The sequence below is a fragment of the Amblyraja radiata genome, chromosome 46, assembly GCF_010909765.2.
Source record: "Amblyraja radiata isolate CabotCenter1 chromosome 46, sAmbRad1.1.pri, whole genome shotgun sequence".
Lineage (NCBI taxonomy): Eukaryota > Metazoa > Chordata > Chondrichthyes > Rajiformes > Rajidae > Amblyraja > Amblyraja radiata.
This window is the reverse complement of record NC_046001.1, coordinates 7,364,937-7,389,001: the sequence shown is the minus strand read 5'-3', so window position 1 is coordinate 7,389,001 and position 24,065 is coordinate 7,364,937. Positions and strand designations below refer to the sequence as shown.

At 44.4% G+C, this 24,065-nt stretch overlaps 1 protein-coding gene across 5 annotated transcripts in view; it reads right to left on the bottom strand.

The window, feature by feature from the left end:
• lima1 (LIM domain and actin binding 1) overlaps positions 1-24,065 on the bottom strand; it is a 78,337-nt gene that overhangs the window by 30,585 nt on the left and 23,687 nt on the right. For 4 of the 5 annotated variants that reach the window (XM_033015784.1, XM_033015786.1, XM_033015785.1 and 1 more), the window contains 3 exons: positions 10,742-10,875; positions 8,490-8,535; positions 3,319-3,795 (listed from right to left, as the gene is read on the bottom strand). In XM_033015784.1, the coding sequence (XP_032871675.1) occupies positions 3,319-3,795; positions 8,490-8,535; positions 10,742-10,860 (642 nt within the window). In that variant the 5' untranslated portion in view covers positions 10,861-10,875. Of the gene's footprint in view, positions 1-3,318; positions 3,796-3,911; positions 3,969-8,489; positions 8,536-10,741; positions 10,876-24,065 lie in introns of those variants that run through there. The other variant, XM_033015788.1, reaches the window with a different exon arrangement.

Genomic DNA, 24,065 nt, shown 5'->3' with positions numbered 1-24,065 from the left:
AAAAACACGGAGGTCTTGCTGCAGCTGTACACGGTATTAGTGAGACCACATTTGGAATACTGTGTACAGTTCTGGGGTCCATACTTAAGAAAGGATGTACTAGCCCTGGAGGCAGTGCAGCGAAGGTTTACAAGATTGATTCCTGCAATGAGGGGATTGACATATGAGGAAAGGTTAAGTAAGCTGGGACTCTACTCTTTGGAGTTTAGAAGAATGAGAGGCGATCTCATTGAAACGTATAAGATCGTGAGGGGCCTTGATCGGGTGGATGCACCGAGGATGTTCCCAATGATCGGGGAGGCTAGAACTAGGGGACATAGTTGCAGAGTGAGGGGGGGCTCTTTTAAAACTGAGATGAGGAAGAACTTCTTCACCCAGAGGGTGGTTAGTTTGTGGAATTCACTGCCCCAGGGAGCAGTGGAAGCAGAAACGTTAAATATATTTAAGTAAAAAATAGATGGTTTTTTAGCTGCCAAGGGGATAAGGGGCTACGGGGAGAGGGCAGGGATATGGACCTAGGTATGGTTAGTATAGTAGACCTGAGTGATCTCCTGGACAAGTGTCGATCGCCTGGATTGGGGTCGGAGAGGAATTTCCCGGATTTTTTTCCCGAATTGGACCTGGGTTTTTATCCGGTTTTTTGCCTCCCCCAGGAGATCACGCGGTTCTTGGGGTGGAGAGGGGTGATAGCGGTATAAAGGGGAGGGTAGTGTCTTGTGTTCTGTGTCTTGTGTCTACTGTTTGTGGGTAAGTGTGTCTGTTTGGTGTTCAGCCATGAGTGAATGGCGGTGCGGGCTCGACGGACCTGGTGGTCTACTCTCGCACCTACTTTCTATGATTCTATGATTCTATGATTAAACTTTGCCCCTTTCACCTGAAAGCTAAGTCCTCTAGTATTTGATTTTTCCATCCTGGGGAAAAGGTTCAGACCATCTACCCTGTTGCCATGTAGGAAACTCAGCAGCTAATTTGTGCTGTTCCCATAAGGTTGCCCAATGTAGGCACAATATCCCAGCTCCGAGCAGCTCGTTTGGTGGGACAGATAGCGGCCACAGTGCAAGTTTCCAGTCGGGTATTAGCCTTGCCTGACGCCACATCAAAACTTTCACCGATGAGAGGTGCAGATATCAAGAGTAACTAGCCATTTATGATAAAACTTCCCAACCAAAAAGGTGGGGCTTGCTGTATCCAAAAACCACTCCATTCAAGAGCTCACACTAACTCCAAAATAAGAAACGCTGGAAATACTCAGGAGGTTCACAGCATCTGTGAAGAGAGAAACAGTCATCATAACCCAAAGGCTTTGTGAACCAGTCTCCAGCATATCATACAGCTTGAGGCTAGGAGCAATGTTCACTGCCCAGGGCTGTGTACAGTAGTAGGAGATAATCAACTGAGAACCAGCCACCCACCAAATTATCTGCGCTGCTTCCAATATTGTACTCCAAAATGCCTTCAGCTCCCAACTCCAAGTTTGAAATTCCCTCCATGCCCCTCACATCTTTTTAAATGGTCTTTAAAACAACCTCCTTGATTGTGGGTTTGGCTATAAGAATATTTTTTTGCGTGACTGCCAAAATCCATGAGATAACGTGAGAAATATTGGGGCATTCTGCGAAATGAACAAAATCCTCGGAGCCCATCTGACACTGGAGGGGTTTGTGCTGGAGCGGCAGGTCTGCCACACACTTGCATGTTAAAACTGTTTGCAATCCTCCCACAGACAATTTTGGCATCAGAGCCAACATGTATGAACAGACAACTTGTCAAATACCAGATCAAGTTAAATCAGGTACACTAAATACCAGGGCAGGCTCCATGATCTAAATGGCCACCTCCTGCAACTCAATTGGGCAATGACAGTTGGGAGAAGTGGTTCCCATTCACTGACAACAAGCCAAGGGTGTGCCAGTCACCTATAGAGGGAGGGGCTCCACAATGAACCAAATTCCATCCTCCATAGCCATGCTGCTAAATCTAGTTAATTTGGTAACTTTTCTTAAGTTCATAAGTTCTAGGAGCAGAATTAGGCCATTCCCCCGACAGCCCCTTTTCTTCCCCAATTCAGTGCAGCCGAGAATGGGGAAACCTGGGACCATCTCTCCCCACTCCATTCTTCTTCCCAAGCTCCCGATTGAAATGGTCTGCGAAAGGGGGTGTACAAAGAATAGCACATTGGCCTCTTCCTTTAGCTTGGCAAGTTTAGGACATGTGACCAAGCTGAAGATAAGGAGCAATAAGAAAGTGTGAGATTGGGAGGGGGAAATAATTTGTACCCATTTGTTTTATCCAGAGATTTATCCCTTTCTCAAGTTATTCTGGCATTTAGATAGACATAAAGTGCTGGAGTAACTCAGCGGGTCAGGCAGCATCTCTGGAGAAAAATAATAGGTGACGATTCAGGTCGGGACTCTTCAGAGGGAAAAGTTGTTTTAAGTCTCGAAGGGTCCCGACATGAATCGTCACCTATCCATGTTCTCCAGAGATGCTGCCCGACCCGTTGAGTTACTCCAGCACTTTATGTCTCTTTTGTATAAACCAGCATCAGCAGTTCTTTTCTCTCTCGATATTTTGGCATTTAGTCCAGCATCCTTGCCATAAATTACACAAGAGGTTAATTGGCCCCTGTAAATTAACCCTAGTGTGTTAAATGTGGACGAGAAAGTGGGAGAATGAAAGTAGGAAAGGAGACGTTCCTCAAAAAATAAGGGAAGAGATTCCACGCCAGTGGGACACATGAGTGGCAAGGATGATGGGGTGGGGGGGGGGGGGGGGGTGGGGGGTGGTGAAGTGTCATTTGTGTAAACAGTATTTAATGTTTACAGTATAGCCTCCGAGAATGTTGGATAATTATTTGCACGGTTCCTGTATTGTATATATTTATTACTTGAATAAAGTCTATTTTGAAATAAAAAGGAAATCTCTCCTCTTTCCAATTTTTTAACTGAATGAACAAACTCGAACCAAACTAGATATCAAAGAGGGACTTAGAATTTAAACTTGCATTAGATTTGATTTTAAATCTTAAACAAACCCAGGCTGGCTGGAGAAGGAGCAACTCTATTCTTTAAAGAAATAAAGAAAGTTGTATTAAATGTCATGGGAGCTGATCACTGGTTTCCTTAATTAACTTGATTTTAAAATCCTTCAAAAATTCAAACTCATTTAGAGTGACTAATATTGAAGCAGCAGAAATTAAGGTTAAAGAGGATTCCGCTAATATTTCAGATTGGAGCAAGAAGCAAATAACGTTTAAAATGAACAAAGCGAGGATTCTCTGGCTTAACTCAAACAGCATTGTTGTGTGCAAACACTTACCTTGACTGGGAGTTCGTGCTGCCTGCACTTGGTCTGAGCATTCGAATCACCCTTCTCAAACATCATCTTCAAGCTGTTCAGTGGGACGTTAAACTTTTCAATTTTATGGAAGATGGTCGGGTCTTGCGCTGTTCCGTTCTCCACCTCATTGCCCTCTTTTGAAAGCGCTCTCTCCATCTTCCAGCCCGTAGCCTGCCTGTCGCTCTCTGCACTAGGGTAAGAAAATCTGCTCAAGGCTGCCGGGCTCTTGGGAGACTTGTTTCTTGTGGCAGAGGGGCTCTTGGAATTCTGATCCGACTTGCTCAGAAGCTCCAGACTAGCGTCTGGTTTTGGGCTGACAGCAACGACCAGAGGTCGGATAACTCTGACAGGCGACTTTGGAGGCAGAGGTTGTGCTGCAGATTCCGGAACTTCCCACTTCTTCTTCAAGATGCTCAGGATTCCCTTCCTCAGGTTAGGGGCCGGAGTTTCAGTGCCCTGCAAGAAGACAATTTACAAAGCCGGTTATAGGAAAGGAATGCCCACGGCATGGGTCGAAGCAAGTTTTTTATGCAGTTCTGCAAGCAGGAAATGGTGCATACACATGCACATACGTGTCAACAGTGCTTCGAGTTTCATGGGCAGCTGCAACCATTTAGTGCTACAACTTGTACAGGCATTTCTGCCCTGGGGGTTTAACAGAAAGGCAGGAAACTGGAGCAGGAAATGATAAAACAGCAGGGTCTCCTTATAAGGAAAAAGGAAGAACAATGAAGGGAATTGTTAAGGATTTCGCTTATACACTGGAACATAAAACAAGGTTTTACTTTTTTATTTAAAACAAAAAGCTAAATCGTATTTTAAGTTGATTTGATGGCTTTGGAATTAACTGGTTTCAAATTTCCAGTGAATGGTGGTGTTAATGCCACACTCTGTCCACACAGCCCTCCTCGTGTTCATCTCCCGCTTTATATACTCACTCAAATATATTCTTTATATATTTGAGCACGAATACAGAGACAGTGCAAGCAGCAGCAGCAGCGCAGCAGAATGAAGCATGCATCAAGTTGTGCTGTGGCTGGATAAGTTGCAGCTTTTAGAATTTAGTCCAGTCAGTAACAGGAATGAACCCAGTCAGCTTGCCTTTATTAACTGCAACTTCAGATGATATGCATTTCCCCATTGGTATGATAATAGATTGCTCCCCAGAAGTATGAGACAATGGCAAGGAGCCATTTATTGCTCATCCTCAGTGGTCTTCTTTGATACCAATTTTCAGAGTCGAATTGAACATGAACTGTCAGTCAGCCTGGGCAGGGCACGAGGATCTGTCCCCTGAACAAAAGGACTTTCACTTCTCGTGCCCCTTTCAGAGGTTCAGCACGCATTTTCCAGCCAATGAAGTGTGGTATTGTTACAATGCAGGTAACACAGCTGGTGGCGCAGCGGTAGAATTGCTGCCTCACAGCGCCAGAGACCCGGGTTCGATCCAGACCCAGACCACGGGTGCTGTCAGTACGGAGTTTGCACGTTCTCCCCGTGACCTGCATGGGCTTTCTCCGGGTTCCTCCCACACACCAATGGCATACAGGTTTGTAGGCTAATTGGGGGTGTGTGTGTGTGTGTGTGTGTGTGTGTGTGTGTGTGTGTGTGTGTGTGTGTGTATTAGTGTGCGGCAGGGACGCGATGTGACAGTTCGTGCTGTATCTCTAAACTAAACAACGACCGTAACTTTGCACCAAGCAAGCTTCCACAACTTGTTCATTGCACGGTTTACCCATGCCACTGACCAACCTATTCCTTCACATCCATCAAAAGAATGCATCGTCACCCTCGTCTCCCGTCCCAGCCCCATTCCCTCATGTCTTGAGTCAGCAACCCCCTTGTGCCATTTAATCTCTCCCACCTTTCACCCCAGCAGAGATCTCTTATTGCCTTCCCTGCTCCTGCCCCAATGCTGCATGTTAAGACCCATTCCTCTCCACAGTTCTGATGAAAGATCACCAACATGGACGAGTAGCCATCTCTCTGTAGCTACTGCCTGACCTGTAAAGTGGCTCCAGCATCTCCCTGCACAGTGTGGAGAACTACACCTGCCAGCTACGGAATACCCTCTGCCAGGCTTCAGCAACTGCTTTCACCTCAGTTGACCCACAAACTACAACACTCTAACCCACACTGTAAAATGGGCTGCCATCACATACACCCCTTGTGCCTCTTGCTCCAACAATGTTTCACATTGTTTTCCAATCTCTACAGCAAGCCTCTTGCTAGAATCCCGTGTATAGTTCGCAGAGGATTCCGCACATTTTTTGCAATACTTCCCCTTAGATTTACCTGATGTAATGCAAATCATTTCCTCTCTTATCTGGACTTGCAAATGAGCCAGTTACATGCTATCATTGGAAAATTTTGCAATTACATATAAACTCAAAAACAAAGAATATAGACCAAGATATAAAATGAGTCAGCGACAGCTATGTTCTATCATTAATGACTCATTTCCTATTACTACATCTTTTATATAATGGACATACAGTAAGCAGTGTTAACACAGTAACCTTCGACCAAAGAGCTTGCTGATTGAATGGAGTTGGTTAAATGAAACAGTCACAGCCATTGACACAACATATCAATGACATCATTGGTATGCTGGGCCTTTTGTATGGCAAGGGTGGGATACAATCCCAGACTGTGGTGTTAACCTCGGGTTTAAGATAGCGAGACATGTCTTTTGCCCCTTCCAAGGCAGCAAGACTCATCTACACCATGTAAATCATCCAAATGGTTACCACTTAAGCAGAAGCCTACACAGCATCTCTGAAAACAATCAAAACTAAATTAATCATGATCCTCTTACACAACTCCCACTGGATTGAAGATGACTTATTTCCACATTGGTTTCAGTTCTGAAGACGACGGTGTACTATGCACTCCTCTACCATCTACTTCATTGGAGGCCCTCGGACTATCTTTGATTGGACTTTAACTTGCACAAAACATTATTCACGTTATTCCCTTTATCATGTATCTGCGCACTGTGAATGGCTCGATTGTAATCATGTATTGTCTTTCCACCCACTGATTAGCACGCAACAAAAAGCTTTTCACTGTACCTCGGTACACGTGACGAGAAACTAAACTAAACTGTACAGATGGGATAGGTATTGTGTGATGGGGTGGGTGGGTACGTCGTGGTGAAGGGCATTCTGGCCACAGTCTGCAGTGGGCTTCTGTGTGCTCCCAGGCACAGCCACTAGAACCTCAATACTATCCCCAGTGCTTCTACTCCATTTTGAGCGGTTGCCAGCTAGAGATTGGCAGGTGCCAGTGGGAATATTGCACCTTGGAGGCTTTAAGCATCGCAGTCTTTTGCTCTGTCTGCCTGATAACCTCTCCCCCATGGCAGCTCAGAGTACGTTTCCTTGGCCTCAGGTATGCAAACAGCATGGAGACTCAAGAATGCGCAGATGCTGGAATCTTGAGCAAATCACTAAGTGCTGGAGGAACTCAGCAGGCCAGGCAGCATCTGTGGAGAGAAATGGACAGGTGGCATTTCAGGTCGGGATCCTTCTTCATTCTGAAGACAAGTCTCAACCCAAAATGTCACCTGTCCATTCTCTCCACAGATGCTGTGTGAGCCACTGAGTTCCTCCAGCAATTTGTGGTTTATGCAAACAACATGGGCTGTCCAACAGCTGACTGAGCGACTAGGGCCACAGTGCTGGTGATGGAGGTCTGGGAAGACACCAACATTGGTTCGCTTACTCTCCTGGCGAATTTGGAGGATTTTACAGAAACACTATTGTTGGTATTTCTCCAGTGCTTCAAGATGCCCGTTAAGGATGGTCCAAGTCTCACAAGACTAAGAAATGCATGGACCATTGCTGCCTGAAAAGCCACACATTTTGTGCCAGGTCGGAGGTCATGGTTTTCAAAATCCTTTTCCCTAAATTGTCCAAAGGCTGGGCAATGGCAAATTTATTCATCACCGAAAGATGGCTCCGTGAGATACGAAAAGAGGCCCACATTTTCCAGGGCCTTGTTGAGAACCTTCACAGCATTTCCTTGCCTAACAAACACCAACATATCACAGTGATATTGATTCAGTCGCAATTAGAATTTACATTAATAGCTCGAGATGAAGGAAAGGCAAGAGGTGATTTAGTCCTCAAAAGGGGGTAGAATACAACTGGCATATACGGGGTTGTAGGAAGAGGGCACCTTTGCACCCCATTAAGTCCATTCCACTTTTAATTACTGTATATTACTGCTGGCCTGCACTATTGACCCACATTGGATCAGTGATACCCAGACTTCAACAAACTAGGTTAAAAAAAAAGTTGAATTAAAATACATGGTAAACCACAATGCCTTTACCACAATAATTAACTTGCCCAAATTTGCTTGCCGATTTCCAATTCTAAAGTCTGAAACAAATCGGGTTTCAGAAGGAAACAGCTCAACCAAGATATTTTTTTATTTATTTATAATTGCACAAGACTGTGCCTGCTATATTATTAAAACAATGGAAAGTTTCAGCAAATGCTGCAATTACTAACAAAATGGGATAGTTAATCTTCAAACAAGATAAACGACCTTCAAAAAGAACCTATAAGAACTGTACCTGCTTGCAATTCATTATCAACACCAAGTGTTTAACAGTCCACCGCACAGAGAAATAGCTAGATAAAGCCTGTAGGAATTAAAAGGGATTATTGGATGAACTGGGATCGAGGCCCACCTCAATCTTAACTCTTCAAATCCAAATGGGCATTTAACCTTGAGAAGAGTAACAGCCACGATCCAGAAAGCAACAGGAAATATCTGCTCTAAAAAGGAACTAAATTAGGTTTAAGTTTATTATTGTCATCTGTACTGAGATGCAGTGAAAAGTTTTGTTTTGCATGTTATTCAAGCAGATCAGAGAGACCAAACATAAATGCAAGAGGATAGACACAAAAAGCTGGAGTAACTCAGCGGGACAGGCAGCATCGCTGGAGAGAAGGAATGGGTGACGTTTCAGGTCAAGACCCTTCTTCAGACTGTAGACCTCACCTACCTGCTCCAGCCCAGTTTATTTTTCATGAGCAAAACACATCAGATCCTTCACTGTGCACTCTTAATGCACACACACACACACACACACAAAATAGAAAGCACCAAGAAGAGCAATCTGAAGAAACACCTACAAACTTTCTTCGGTCACTGCTTGCTTCCTCCGCTGCCTTCTGATACCTGATGAGAGAGTGGGAAGACAGAGATTACCAAGGAGCAAGTCAAAGAAGAACATCGACAATGTTATTTGTCCCTTTGGAAAGGGGGCAGAAGAAGTTTACCAGAATGATGCCTGGATTATTGATTAGTAAGGGTGTCAAAGGTTATGGGAAGAAGGCAGGAGAATGGGGTTGTGAGTGAAAGATAGATCAGCTATGATTGAATGGTGGGATAGACTCGATGGGCTGAATGGCCTAATTCTGCTCCTATGACTGATGAACATATCAGTAACTAACGTAATGTGTTTTGGGAAGCAAAGTCATCGCTGGATGAAGAATAAAATCCTCAGTTTGCACCAGCCTGGTTGTGGCAGAGTGTGGAGAAGGGAAAGACATGGTATGGTGAAAAGTTACCAATTGGGTATCGTGACCTATCTAGAGGACACGTGCTGGAAACTAGCCGTGCTGAGACACGAGGTGATACCACTTGGCACAGTCCAATTGTTGGCACTGTGGCTCAAACTTGAGCAAGCAGCATTCAGGCATTGTGCAAATGGTTAGCTGGTGCTGGACAACCAATGCCTCCAGGAGTGGAGAGGAGAAATATTTTTTTTTATTAAATGGACACCAAAAAGATAAATAGAGGAGACACAAAGAACTGCAGATGCTGGAATCTTGTACAAAGCGCAAAGTGCTGGAGTAACTCAGCATGTCAGGCGGCATGTCAGGCGGCATCTCTGGAGGAGATGGATAGGCGACGTTCCCAGTTGGGACCCTTCTTCAGATAGATTATAGAGGACAGTTGAACTGTTTTAGAAACCCAGTGCAGTGATAGATTCACAAATCCAAGTCAACGCAATCTGCCTGTTTCCCTTTCCACCCACTCTGTCTGAAGGAAGGTTTCAACCCAAAACTTCACCCATTCTGTCCAGAGATGCTACCTGTCCCACTGAGTTACTAGCATTTTGTGTCTATCTTCGGTTTAAACCAACATCTGCCATTCCTTCCAACACAATCTGCTTTACAGATTTACCGCAGGAATTTTGTTGGGAAAAGTTGTCCCTTTCAATGTCTTTTTACATGTTGCATACACACTTGTACTCATGTCTAAAACAAGCACCACGAGTTTGCAAAAAGTAGACAATTGTTCTTTCGACGATTGTGTGCAATATTGTAGGTAGACAAAAATGCTGGAGAAACTCAGCGGGTGAGGCAGCATCTATGGAGAAGGAATAGGCGACGTTTCATGTCGAGACCCTTCAGGCTGATGTCGGGGGGGGGGGGGAGGGGGGGAAAGAAAGGAAGAGGCTTGTGGGAGAGGTGGGAAGGGGGAGGGGAAGGAGGGAGAAAGCAAGGACTATTTGAAATTAGAGAAGTCAATGTTCATACCGCTGGGGTGTAAACTACCCACACTAAATAAGAGGTGCAGTTCCTCCAACTTGCGCTGGGCCTCACTCTGGCAATGGAGGAGGCCCAGGACAGAAAGGTTGGATTTGGAATGGGAGGGGGAGCCACCGGGAGATCAGGTTGGTTCTGGCGAACTGAGCGTGCAATACTGTGCTCATCAGGATGAGGAATGCTACTGGTACCCAACACGCTCCCTGTACTCTGTCAGCCTGAAAGGAAACTGTCTCCCTACACAGACCACTGCCCCCTCCCCCCCACACAGCACATCCATCAGAGAACAGCCTAACTCTTCCAGCAACAACGTTAACCATACTCACAGGTGACAATTTTGTGCCAAATTGTAGGGACAGTCTCATCTTCGTGGATTTGGGTTGATTTGTTGCACCCAATTCACTGTGACAATAGTACTCCTCAATCAATGGCTCACATTTAGTTTAGCGTGGAAACAGGCTCTTCGGCCCATACCGACCATCGATCACCCGTTCACACTAGTTCTACGTTAATCCACTTCCTACACTCCAGGGTCAACTTAGAGGGCCAATTAACCTACAAACTCGCACGCCTTTGGGATGCGGGCGGAAACTGGAGCACCCTGAGGAAATCCATGCAGTCAGAGGGAGAATGTGCAAACTCTGCACAGACAGCACCCGAGGTCAGGATCGAACGTGGGTGCCTGGCGCTTTGAGGCAGCAACTCTGCCAGTTGTGCCGCCCAAATCACTCTTCCAGGGCAACAAGAGACGCAGCGAGAACCGGCACAGCCAATGTTTCATACACTGGGAAAGCCACTTAATTTCATTAAGAGATTGTGGAACTACTTACTTCGAAAAACGCTCCCTGAGCGCGGCTGATCCTCTTTTATTAACGATGGACAGCTCTTTGGCAGTGACCCGCAGAGACTGAGAAGCCCATTGCCCTCTGCTGAATGGTGATTGCTCCATGTCCTCTAAACTTGCCTGTGTAAAAAGAGGATAAAAGTGTGAGTATACAACTTTGACACTAAAACAAGCTGACAGGAGAAAAGTTATCACTTGCAAATTAGTGACACCAATAGCAAGCAATTATAACATGTTACTCAGCTAAAGATGCTATAATTAAAAACGGCGTTGAGGGTTCATTGGTTCCTTGTTGACAATTTAAAAGCCTCCATGCAACTCCAAGTATATTATCCCATGAACAAATGGCTCATTGATGGCAAACAATGCAACGCTCAACTTTAACAGATTCCTTCCATTGATTCTAATAGAAGTTGGCATTTTCAAACCGTAGACCATTGCTACAATTTCTAAACGCAAGTTTCCCACACTATTATTTTACTGCAGTTTAGATTAGAAATACAGCATGGAAACAGGACCTTCGGCCCATCAAATCCATGTTGACCATCAATCACCCATTCACACTAGTTCTATGTTATCCCACTTCCTTGTTCACCTCTTATGAACAGGGTGGGGCCAGTCTATGATTATGTTGGCTGCTTTATCGAGGCAGCATGAAATGTCGACGGACTGAGATACAGCAAAAAGCTTTGTTTGATTGCTATCCAGTCAAATCATGACATATGCGAGTCTGAAGAAGGGTCCCAACCCAAAATGTAACCTATTCATGTCCTCCAGAGATGCTGCCTGACCCGCTAAGTGACTCCAGCACTGTGTGTTCAAGACACTGTAACGCGTGTGTTAATCTCACAGCATGTAAAGGTAATGCACAGTTTATATTGGTCAGATGCATGCCTCTTACCTGATGTTGTACACCACAGGCAAGTGCAGAAAGGAGTTTTGGAGATGGGTGTGGGTTGGAAGAGTCAGGTATATTAATGGGAAATTAGGTTAGCCACAATTTACTATGAACTGCAGTCATTTATAAAAGCAATTTTAAATGCAAACAGTGCACTACATTATCAACGTTCTCCAGCTTTGAGGCTACTTTATTTGAGGTGGGTCGCTCCGACACGGTGCTTTGTGCTGTCATCTACCGACCCCCCAAATACCACAAGGACTTTGTGACTGACTTTTCTGAGTTTCTGGCTGGGATTATGCCCAACTATGACCGTGTCCTTATGGTTGGGGATTTTAATATACACGTGTGCTGTCCTGATAAGCCGTTGGCGAAGGACTTTTTAAACTCTTATTGACTCCTTTAATTTTGTGCAGTGTGTGTCTGGTCCCACACACGAGCATGGACATACATTGGACCTTGTTCTCTCTTATGGCTTGCCTGTGTTAAACTTGGAGGTCTGTGATAGTGTGTTTTCTGATCATATGCCTGTACTATTTGATGTTGGTTTTTCCAGTGCTGCAGTTAGACCTGTAGCGTCTGCTCGGCGCTGTCGGTCCTTTAACCCTTCTGCTGCTGGCCAATTCTCTGCTGCTTTCGATCAACTCTGTGCCCCCTCTGCATCCACTTCCCTTGGTACGGAGGAGATTAGTTCTTGGTTCCACTCCTCCTGCAGAACTATACTGGACTCTGTGGCTCCGTTAAAAACTTTGCAGCCCAGAGCTAAACCCGAGCCCTGGTTCAGTGACGCAACTCGTACAGCTCGACGAGAGTGTCGCAGAGCTGAACGAAAGTGGAAGAAGGACAGGCTGCAGGTTTCATCGCAAATTCTAAAGGACAGCTGGCGAAATTACCAAAATACTGTTAAAGAGGCCAAAAGATATTACCTGTCTAATATAATAGTGTCTAAGCGTCACGACCCACGTGTGTTATTCAAAACCATTGATTCTGTTTTAAATGCCCCACAGCCTGTCTGCCTGGAAGCATCGTCCAAATTATGCAATGACTTCCTGCACTTCTTTATCAATAAGGTTGTTTCTATAAGGGCTCTCATCTCAGCTCCTGCCTCTGACCCCTCTGACCCGGCCCCATGCCTGGTGGCAATCGATAAGTTTGTGCCTCTGACATTGTCGGGTCTAGAGGATGTGGTTAGCCATATTAAGCCGTCGGGTTCCCCTTGTGATGCTGTCCCTCCTCTTCTTTTTAAAGAGGTTTTCCCGCGTATAGGGCAGTCGGTTCTCGCCATCATAAACAGTAGCTTGTGTTCTGGGGTTGTCCCCGTAAATTTTAAACATGCAGTAGTGCAACCACTACTATCATGGTATATGGACACATTTATCTGTTTTGTAGTAAATGCCTACTATTTTCTGTGTGCTTAAGCAAAGCAAGAATTTCATTGTCCTATACAGGACACATGACAATAAACTCACTTGAACTTGAGAAACCCAGCCTGGACCAAACTGTTCTGGCCAATTTTAGGCCGATCTCCAAGTTGCCATTTATCTCTAAAATCATGGAGAAAGTAGTTTATGCTAAGCTGAAACTCTTCCTGGATGAGCACAATATTCGGGAGGTTTTCCAGTCTGGATTCAAAGCTATGCATAGCACAGAGTCGGCTCTGCTAAGGGTTTTTAACGACATCCTCCTGGCAAACGACTCCGGTAATTATGTGGTTCTTGTCTTGCTGGACCTATCTGCCGCCTTCGATACAGTGGACAATGGAATTTTAATTTCCCGATTACAGCGCCAAGTGGGCATTTGTGGCAGTGCCCTGGGATGGTTTAGGTCCTATCTGGCAGACAGAACCATGCGTGTAAGCCTTGCTGGCTTTGAATCCTCCTCCACTCCCTTGGCATATGGGGTTCCACAGGGCTCAATTTTAGGGCCCCTGCTCTTCTCTCTATACCTACTTCCTCTGGGCTCAATTTTACGAAGGCATGGCATCTCCTTTCACTTTTACGCAGATGATAGCCAGTTATATATGCCACTCAGGAAAGAAGACAACTATTCTCTAAAATCACTTCTGTCTTGTCTTGAGGACATGAAGTCCTGGATGGCCTTAAGCTTTCTGGGACTTAATGAAAAAAAGACAGAGGTGATTTTGTTTGGCCCCAATGGCTGCCGTGAACCTCCCTTTGTTGACTTGGGTCCGCTGGCATTGTCCGTAAAGCCAACAGTTTTAAACCTGGGTTTTAGGATGGACGGTGATTTTAAACTAGATAAACAAATAGGCGCGGTGGTTAAGTCCAGCTTCTTTCACCTAAGGAAGCTGGCAAAGGTGAAGCCCATCCTCGAGCGGCAGCATTTTGAAACAGTAATCCATGCCTTTATTACATCTAGGCTGGATTACTGTAACGCACTCTACTCTGGAGTCGCACGAGCTTCATTGGCTCGTCTCCAGCTGGTTCAAAATGCTGCCGCTCGTCTTTTAACCGGAACTCGAAAGAGGGAGCACATTACGCCAATTTTGGCCTCCCTTCACTGGCTCCCAGTACACTTTCGAGTTCATTTTAAAATTCTGTTATTTGTTTTCAAATCGTTGAATGGGCTCGCCCCGCCTTACCTCTCTGAGCTGCTCCACCTATATGCTCCTGCCCGGTGCCTCAGGTCAGCTGATCAGCTGCTCCTTGAGGTACCAAGGTCTAAGCGGAAGCTCAGAGGGGATAGAGCCTTTTCTGTTGCTGCTCCGGCACTCTGGAACACCTTGCCGTTGCACATCAGACAGGCCCCCTCACTGTCCATCTTCAAATCCTCCCTAAAAACTCATTTTTATTCTCTGGCTTTCGACACTGGCTGAGACATTGCTCCTGTTCTTAGTGCTTTTAATGTCTTTTAATTTTTACTGTTTTTCAGTCCTTCGTTTTATGGTTTTTAATGGTTTGTAATAACTTTTTGTCCATGAGTTCTCATGTACAGCACTTTGTGGCAACTGCGGTTGTTTAAAGTGCTTTATAAATAAAGTTATTATTATTATTATTATTAAATATAGAAAGTATTCAACAATTGGATCCAAACCACCTTCAGGTTCAGCACAGCAAGAGTTAAGCAAATTCCTTGACAGAAATAGGAAACATTCTTTAAGTGTGGAGTACACTCATTTACTGGGATCATATTTGCAAACGTTAACATGTTGATACTCTGGCAGTAAACCACATGAAGCTAATTGCTCTCTCATTTTGTTCACACAACAAAGGATTCAATCGGGATTGCTGCTAATTCTTACAAATCACTGTGCAAAACAAAATGAGATTTGATATATTTGTAACCAGATGAAAAAGTAGGCGACTAATAAATGCTTGAACTGAACTCAGTCAGCTTTGTCGACTTACTTAGTGCAAAACAAAGTTCTTTTTTATTGCTTGGGCAGTGCTTTGCCCATCTCTAATCTTTAAAAAATGTACCAAGCTCGGACATGTAGTATCTGAAGTTATGCAACGTTCACACAGTTGCTAGGAGCAGACCATTATTTGGCCCTAGGGCTCAAGATGTATCTTGGCTACTTCCTACACTGAAAGTGCATGCCGTCCCTTGACAGAATAGTACAGGCCGCGTACAAAAGGAGCAAAAACACTTTGGTCATTGAACTTGAAGATATCCACATTTTAAGCTGCCATCCTAATCGGCCAAACTAGCGCGGAATAAATGAAAACTTAATTCTTCCTGTCCTCGTAAATTCTTCACGTCTGAAGAAGTGTCTCAACCCGAAACGTCACATATTCCTTTTCTCCAGAGATGCTGCCTGACCCGCTGAGTTACTCCAGCATTTTGTGTCTATCTTCGGTGTAAACAAGCATCTGCAGTTCCTTCCTACACAAATTAAAACCTGTATGGTTTGAATAGTTTATCCACCTATCCATCCACTCAATATTACTGGTCAAACAGAGAAAGACAATGGCAGGAATAGCAAAATAAATTAAATAAGGTTGCCCAAAAGCAAATTCTCAACTGGTTCAGGTTTTATTCAATAGCATCAACTCCTGACTTTTTTTTTTTGACCAAGTTTTTGTACATGGGGGGCGCAGCGGTAGTTGCTGCCTTACAGCGCTTGCAGTGCAAGAGACCCGGGTTCCATCCCGACTGCGGGTGCTGTCAGTACAGAGTTTGTATGTTCACCTCGTGACCAGTGTGTGTTTTGTCAGAGATCTTCGCTTTCCTCCTACACTCCAAAGACATCCAGGTTTGTAGGTTACCGTAATTGGCTTGGTGTGTGTAAATTGTCCCTCATGAGTGTGGGATATAGTGTCAATGTGTGGGGATCGCTGGTTGGTGCGGACTTGGTGGGCCGGAGGACCCGTTTCCACGCTGTATCTCTAAACTAAACCAAACCAAGTCTTAAGTATAAAATAAAAGGTTAGTCGGAACTCACAAGTTGAAGAAAACTTATCCCACAGTGCTACTGCCACCTTGTGGAACAACCACCATTCCAGTAGTGGGTAAATGAAAAAGGATCATACAAGGATCAGTCTAAAGAAGGGTCTCGACCCGAAATGTCACCCATTCCTCTGCTCCATAGATGCTGCCTCGCCCGCTGAGTTTCTCCAGCATTTTTATCTACCTTCGATTTTTCCAGCATCTGCAGTTCCTTCTTAAACATACAATAATTAAATACATGTTGACTGTAACAGAAAGAGATAGCACGGGATATGGTTTCACTGCTCACACCCTGCTGCATTATTTACTGGTGACATCGTTCCAAGGTACAAAGTCTCTTCCTCCCTTTGAGGAGGAGGAGTGCCAAACAAAAAAAACTGCCTGTTTAGCAGCAGCTTACACAATTTGCAATCGATTCCAATGTTTTTTTATAAATGACATAAACACTGACAAGTTAAATATTGCCTCAAATAACAGCATGGAAATGTTCAGGTTCACTGGTCTCTTGCTTCAATCGAGTAACACATTACTGTCACTGATGTAATGGTATTCTTATGCATGTCACTGCCATGGGGGGGGGGGGGGGGGAAGCAAATAATTTGTGAACTTTCCATCAAATCAAAAAAAATTAAAACATGTTTATGCCATGCACCATTTAAATAGGATCCTTTCATTTATGGAGCAAGTCCACTGATGCAACAGGTAACAAGCATCTTTCTTTCAGCATGCTCAATTAATCAGAAGCAGGAGTAGGAGTAGCCCTGTCCATGAGAGAACATTTAAAAAAATATTTTAACAGTTCTTGATGTGTCCATTAGGCACCATTGGAAAAAAGTGTCAGGTGGGTAAACTTCCAAAAAAAATTTCAAAGGTCCCTCAGAAAAAAGTGAACAATGTGTCGCGTTTATAATTGGGCCGAGCTTGTACCAACTCAGCTGCAGGGGACACAAACTCACACCCCTGCCAATAGGCGATTACCTCAATCGCAGTACTTGTTCCAAGTATCAACTCCCAAAATGTGTATGAGGGAACTGCAGATGCTGGTTTAACCCAAAGATAGACACAAAATGTTGGAGTAACTCAGCGGGACAAGCAGCATCTCTGGAGAGAACAAATGGGTGACGTTTCGGGTCGAGTCTGAAGGGTCTCGACCCAAAACATCACCTGCAATAGGGAGTTGATATTTTACAGCCCTGCAAATGGAGGTAGGTGGATGACGCCAGAACACCAACTGAGCAGCAGACGAACGACCCGTGACATACTGGATATCACTGCATTGATCAACATTTCTGAAAAGGTTATCTAGTCATTCACCACATTGCAGCAAGCTGGAACTTGCTGTGCATACAGTATGTTTGCTCCTCTTCCCACATAACAGCAACAACACCTATTTCATTCAGTGTGAAGTTTAGTTTAGACAGGGATGTAGCATGGAAACAGGTCTTACTGCACACCAACCATCTATCACACGTTCACACTAGCTGTGTGTTATCCCACTTTCGCTTCCGCTCCCTACAATTTACAGAGGGCTAATTAACCTACAAGCCCGCACATCTTTGGGATGTGGGAGGAAACCACATCGCCATCAGAAAGAAAATGCAAACTCCACACAGACAGCAGTAGAGATCAGGATCTGCGCCACTGTGTTTTGATATGTTCGTTAGGGATGCACCGTGGCACAGCTGGTAGAGCTGCTGCCACATGTACTCATCTCCACAGCAAAGGAATGCCCCAGATGATGCTTCAACATATTCTTGTTCCACTAAAGTAATTTCATCTTCCTTCAAGCACGCTTCCTCGGAGCCACCATCATCACATCCCACTAAATTTATGTTGCCTTGCCATGAGAGTTTCAGGTTTCTTTACCAGAATCACACCTTTGCTTCCTCCTTCCAGAGTGACAGTCATCTGGCCCTTTCTTTCCCCATTCAATCATCCAGTCTAATTCCGACTATGTTTGCCTTTGACAATTTCTCAATTCCATTTACTTTCTTCACATAAAACGGTTTTGCTAAGGTAAACCATTTGGGTTCCATCTGTTCTACATTCTACTCGATCTCCATTTTACTTTCCCAGCTTAGAGAAAAAAACATTGTGATCACTGGAAGCTGCATTGTTGCACCAAGGTGAAAGGAGGTACATGCAAGTAATTGCTTACCAAAGAGTCTTTGGGGCTCTGAATAACAGGGTGGAGGCATTAGAGCATGTATTGCAGCTCCGTGGAACGTTATCTCACTGCCCCCTAACAATGTCCTCTTTCTGTTAAGTAGCATCCAACTCATTTCTGACCAATTATCTTTCCAACATGAACCAATTTAAAAAAGGTTCCTCTTCCCTACTTCATGTGGGACAGATGACCCACCCCCCACACACCCAAGTCTAATCATCTCATTGCCTCACTTATACAAGCCTTTGTCGGACACTTTACTCTGCACACGAGTTCACTGACCTCTTGCCATAGCACATTCCCCAGAGTCTCAGGCATAGTTTGTGTAAGACAATTTATATGCCTCCTCTTAAAATGAAAGCATATATTCTATTTATGACAGTTCTGTTTATTTTGTGCCTGGTCCAAGACCTTGATCTTCATACAATCCTTTCCTCAAACAGCCATGTTGGTGCATTGAAATTGAAGGCAATGGTTAACATGCCCAAGTTGAGCACATTCAGGATCAATGGGACACTGTTCACCGAGTAGACAGGTACATGGATAGGCGAGGTTTAGAGGGTTATATGGGCCAAACACAGGCAGGTGGGACAAATGTAGATGGGGCATGTTGGTCGGTGTGGGCAAATTGGGCCCGGTTCCGTACTGTTCAACTATGACTCGTGCTGCATGCCATTTGGGATGTACAATCTTGTCAACGATGCTGTATAAGTGAAAGACAGATTGACATTGATTTTTGGCTTATTCTCAATAAATGGTGTCGTTGTGCCATTACTGACAACCGATTTAAAAGGTTTATTTGGCTTTATTCCAACTCTCAATTGCAAAGACAAAGGACTAGCACTCACAGCTGGCTCAGTGTAATGTCCGTCAAGGCACGAGATATCAGGCTCCGGTCTGAGTTGCGGCTTCCCTCTGCTCTTGGAGTCCCAGACGAGGAGTCTCTTCCTGCAAGAGTTGCTCATATTCCTGGCCTTCCTTTGAGGCAAACTGCCTTAGTTATCCGCACAACGTTTTATACTCATTTAATGTTTGCAGGCTGCCTCTCGACGATTTCCTCGTCTGATATTCGCCAATTGGTCCAGAATTTATACTCTGCACTGAAGCGACAGCACTCACCCATTCTCTGGAAAAAGCTTCCCGCAAAGATCTAGCCCAGCTATGCCAAGAACATCCCCACTTTCTGATCCCTCCTGCTGCTGCCAGGTGTCAGTTCAATAGGATCGCTGGCATCCAACAGCAATGATGTCATTGGCTACACAGCCAACATAATCACATTGAAGAATTGTCAGGAAAGTCTTCAACCTTGTACAAAGTGCGATATAAAGATGGCCATGTACATCAGATAATAGGCATATAGTTAAAATTCGAAGCCAAAATAACTTTAAGTGGCAAGTCCCTTATATTTTATGAACACTAGACTAAAGGGATTACTGAACACTAATTATGATGGCACATCAATATAAACACAGTTGCACATATAACAAAACACAAGAGACACCAGGAACTGCAGATACTGGTTTACAAAAAAAGACAAAGTGCTGGAGTAACTCAGCGGGTCAGACAGCAAGGGTCCCGACCCGAAACGTCACCTATCCATGTTCTCTAGAGATGCTGCCTGACCCGCTGAGTTACTCCAGCACTGTTTTTATCCCCAACTAAAGAAGCTTTTTCCAGCAAGGAATTTTTTTAGCCAGAGGGTGCTGAATCTGTGGAATTCATTACCATCGACAGCAGTGGAGACCAAGTCATTGGGTATTTTTAAAAGCAGAGATTGATAGGTTCTTGATTAGTGAGGGTGTCAAAGGTTACAGGGAGAAGGCAGGAGAACGGGATTGAGAGAAAAATGAGAAGATTTGAGAAAAATAGATCAGCCATGATTGAACGACGTAGCAGACTTGATGGGCCGAATTCTGCTCCTATTTCTTACGTCTAACGCAAAGACAGATAGTATGGGCATTATTGCAGCAAAATCCACACCAACAAAGGTTTGGGCTTCAATAATTAGTGTCAGATTTGACTATCCATCGGCGTACCCGTCCTTATTCCAAACCTCCTCCAGTAGATTGTTCACTGCCTCTAACTTCCGATATTCATTTTTGCTGGGGAAATTGTTGTATTTTGCATTTTCACTCACTCCATCCAATAATCTCAAAAAAAAAAAAAAAATTGAATGTTGCAGTTTTGTAGGAAAAAAAGGGTCGGAACTTAATATGCAAGATATTTTTGGAAATAGGAGGAAGAAAATCTAATTTAATTTAGGTTTTTGGGTTACAAGACAGTAAACAACAAAGCACACAGAAGGTAGACAAAAATGCTGGAGAAACTCAGCGGGTGCAGCAGCATCTGTGGAGCGAAGGAAATGGGCAACGTCTCGACTCGAAACGTTGCCCATTTTTTTCGCTCCATAGATGCTGCTGCACCCGCTGAGTTTCTCCAGCATTTTTGTCCACCTTCGATTTTCCAGCATCTGCAGTTCCTTCTTAAACACTTTAAGGCACACAGAAGGATGTACTCATCCTTTGTATGGATCTAATTGATTTTTGTTGACCCACAAGGAACTTTCCTTAGTCTCTTTACAGTTGAGGGATAATTTTAACTTCCCCGATATAATATTTCATTGACTCTATTGACATTCATTCCATTCAAGGTGAGTCAGTGTAGGGGGTTTTGTTAGAGAATTAAATTGTGCTTGGGAAGATGCCAGAGATGAGTTTTGTGGCCATTTAGTAAAGACATGCTGCCAACATGACAGCTATTTTTTTGGTCAATATTCAAATTTGGGAAAGAAAAGCTCAAGAGTTTATCCTGCCACTGGTTCTAAAATAGTCAGTTTCAAACAGATTTTTAAAGTTTAGTTTAGAGATACAGTACAGAAACAGGCCCTTCAGCCCACCGGGTTGGTGCCGACCAGCGATCCCCGCACACCAACACGATCCCACATAACAACTAAGGAAAATGTACAATTTTACCAAAACCAATTAACTTCCAACCCTGTAGGTCTTTGGAGTGTGGGAGGTAACCAGAGCAACCGGAGAAAACCCATGCAGGTCACGGGGAGAACGTACAAATTCTGTACAGTCGGGATCAAACCTGGGTCTCTGGTGCTGTGAGGCAGCAACTCTACCAAATTCTATGCATTAAACCTATCCAGAGGTTTTCTGGATGGTTTATTTGATGTTTCTGCATGAAGTGGTGGCCAATGTGAATATAAATATACGTGCAAGAATTAAATGACGACAATACATATACACATGATATTTTCGGTAGGACCAGATCAAGTTCCAAAAGTCCTCACGTGATTGCAGCGTTAGTTTTTAAAATTTGTCTCTCGACGTTAACCTGAAATTTCCTTTTCAAGGATGGAAATGTTTCCCAATGGATACACGTACACCTGAGCCACTCCAAAAATCTGTGCCCGGGGGAGAAATTAACGAAATGTGCATCACTGATTGCAGCAAAATAAGGTGTCAGTGGTGAAATCGTGCATCGTGAAAACACACACACACACAATTGGTTTATTATTGTCACATGTACTGAGACACAGTGGAAAAACTTTGCCTTGCATGCCATCCAGTCAAATCATACCATACAAGTACAATCAAGCCATAGACAAGAACAACTGAAAGATCACCTCCCAGAGATGTTACCTGACCCACACTTACTCCAGCACTCTGTCCTTTTGTGTAAACCAGCATCTGCAATTCTGTGTTTTCATGTGTATAAATAATGAGAGGAATAGATCGGATAGGGGCACAGAGTGTCTAGCCCGGAGTCGGTGAATCGAGGACCAGAGGTTTAAGGTGAAGGGGAAAAGATTTGAGCAGAATCTTTTTCACACAAAGGGTGGTGGGTGTATGGAACCAACAGAGGAGGTAGTGGAGGATGGGACTATCCAAACATTTAAGAAACAGTTAGACAGGTGCATGGATAGGACTGGTTTGGACATATATGGACCAAACGCAGGAAGGTGGGACAAATGTAGCTGGGCCATGTCGGCCGGTGTGGGCAAGTTGGGCCGAAGGGCATGTTTCCACGCGTATAACTCTATGACTATGACAAGGTACAGCAAAGAGAAAAACAGAGTGCAGAATATAGAGTTACAGCTACACAGAATATTCCAAAAGACCATAACATGGACATGTTAGCTTGGAAGCTGGGAGGGGAGGAATTTGAAGGTTAATTTTCCTTCTGGGCATTATTAATTTGAAAACAAATTGAGGTAATGCAACAATTAAAAATATTTGTATTTAGTCACTTACCCAGATCTAAACAAACAAATGACAAAAGCAGCCCAGAATAGTCCAATTCCCAAGCAGCATCCTCTTAATTAGCAAAATATTACATGCTGGTTACCCACACCACAAATGACTAGGATTTTTAAAACACCCAAAATTAAAATCAGCCTGTATTAACGTAGAAACAATAAACTGCAGATGCTGCTTTACACAAAAGGACAGAGTATTTCATTCAAATTGGGGCGGCGCAGCTGGTAGAGCTGCTGCCTCACAGCATCCGAGTCCCAGGTTCGATCCCGACTTCAGGTGCTGTCTGTGTGACGTTTTCCATGTGACCGTGTGGGTTTCCTCTAGGTGCTCCGGTTTCCTCCCACATCTCAAAGACGTGCAAGTTTGTAGGTTAATTATCTGCTGTAAAGTGCCCCTGGTGTATTGGAAGTGGATGAAAAAGTGGGATAACAGAACCAGTGTAGATGAGAGATCGATGGTCACCGTGGGCCGAAGGGCCTGTTTCCACACTGTCAAACTAAACTCTCAAACTAAAAACTGAGTAAAACTATTTAGGAGTTGTCAACACAAGTCAAATGTTTTTCTTAGGGAGCCTGGTCATAATTTGCAAATTGTTATTGTACACAATAACCAGTGTGTTAGTGCTCAGCCCATCCCACGCATTGGAGTGTGCGTCAGCTCTACTCGACTGCTCCTCGACCTGCACCTCTGGACTGATTACGTGGCTCTCAGACCTGTCTGAACACGAGCTGATTATCACAGAAGAGAATGCAGAGGTGGCTTCAACCTGAATCTACCTGAACAGTGCAAGAGAAACGCCAAAATCAATGGAGCAAGCAACCCCACATGCACAGAGCTGCCCTTTGAACACAACAGCTTCACTGCACTCACAGCGCAAATTGACTAACTCTGCGTTATACCCGCACAGTGACTGGAAAATGCCTTGTTCACAGCAAGAGAAAAGGCTAGAAAGCAAAATTAAAACTTGCTGTTGACGGCAACCAAGATGGCAGTGGTGGAAGGCAAAGGGGAAAGTTGGCGGCTGTGAAAGATTCGCAAACTCACCTCCCACACACTTGGAAAGCACCCTGAAGCTCTGTGATCGGCTCGGGAAGCGGGAGACAGTGACCTTGGCGTATGGAAGCGGAGGGGCGCCTGCTGGAGGTGGCAGACGGTAGGTTTGCCATGGTGACGGTACTGGTGGAGGCAGCTGCGGGAGGCACAACAGCTACATGAAGCAGTGGCTTCATGCTGGCTTCATGCTGGGCCAGGCCGAGCCCCATGTCATCGATCTAGTGCCGCCAGATTACCGGGGTTTAAAGTGAGAAAATAAGAAATTGAACATCTCCTCAGACCAAGATCCGATTTTTCAGAGACTCGGAAGTTGCAAGATGGCGCTGGAACGTGGTGAATCACTGCGTGGAGTTCCAGAAAGGGATTTATTGTCCTCCTGTATCATATGATTGAATAGATAGCATGCAGAACAAGCATTTCACTATATCTTAGTACACATGACTATAAATAAACAAATTAACTTAGTCGCGGCGGAGGGCATCAACAACATCACCTGGCCAGGTCGATCCATCAA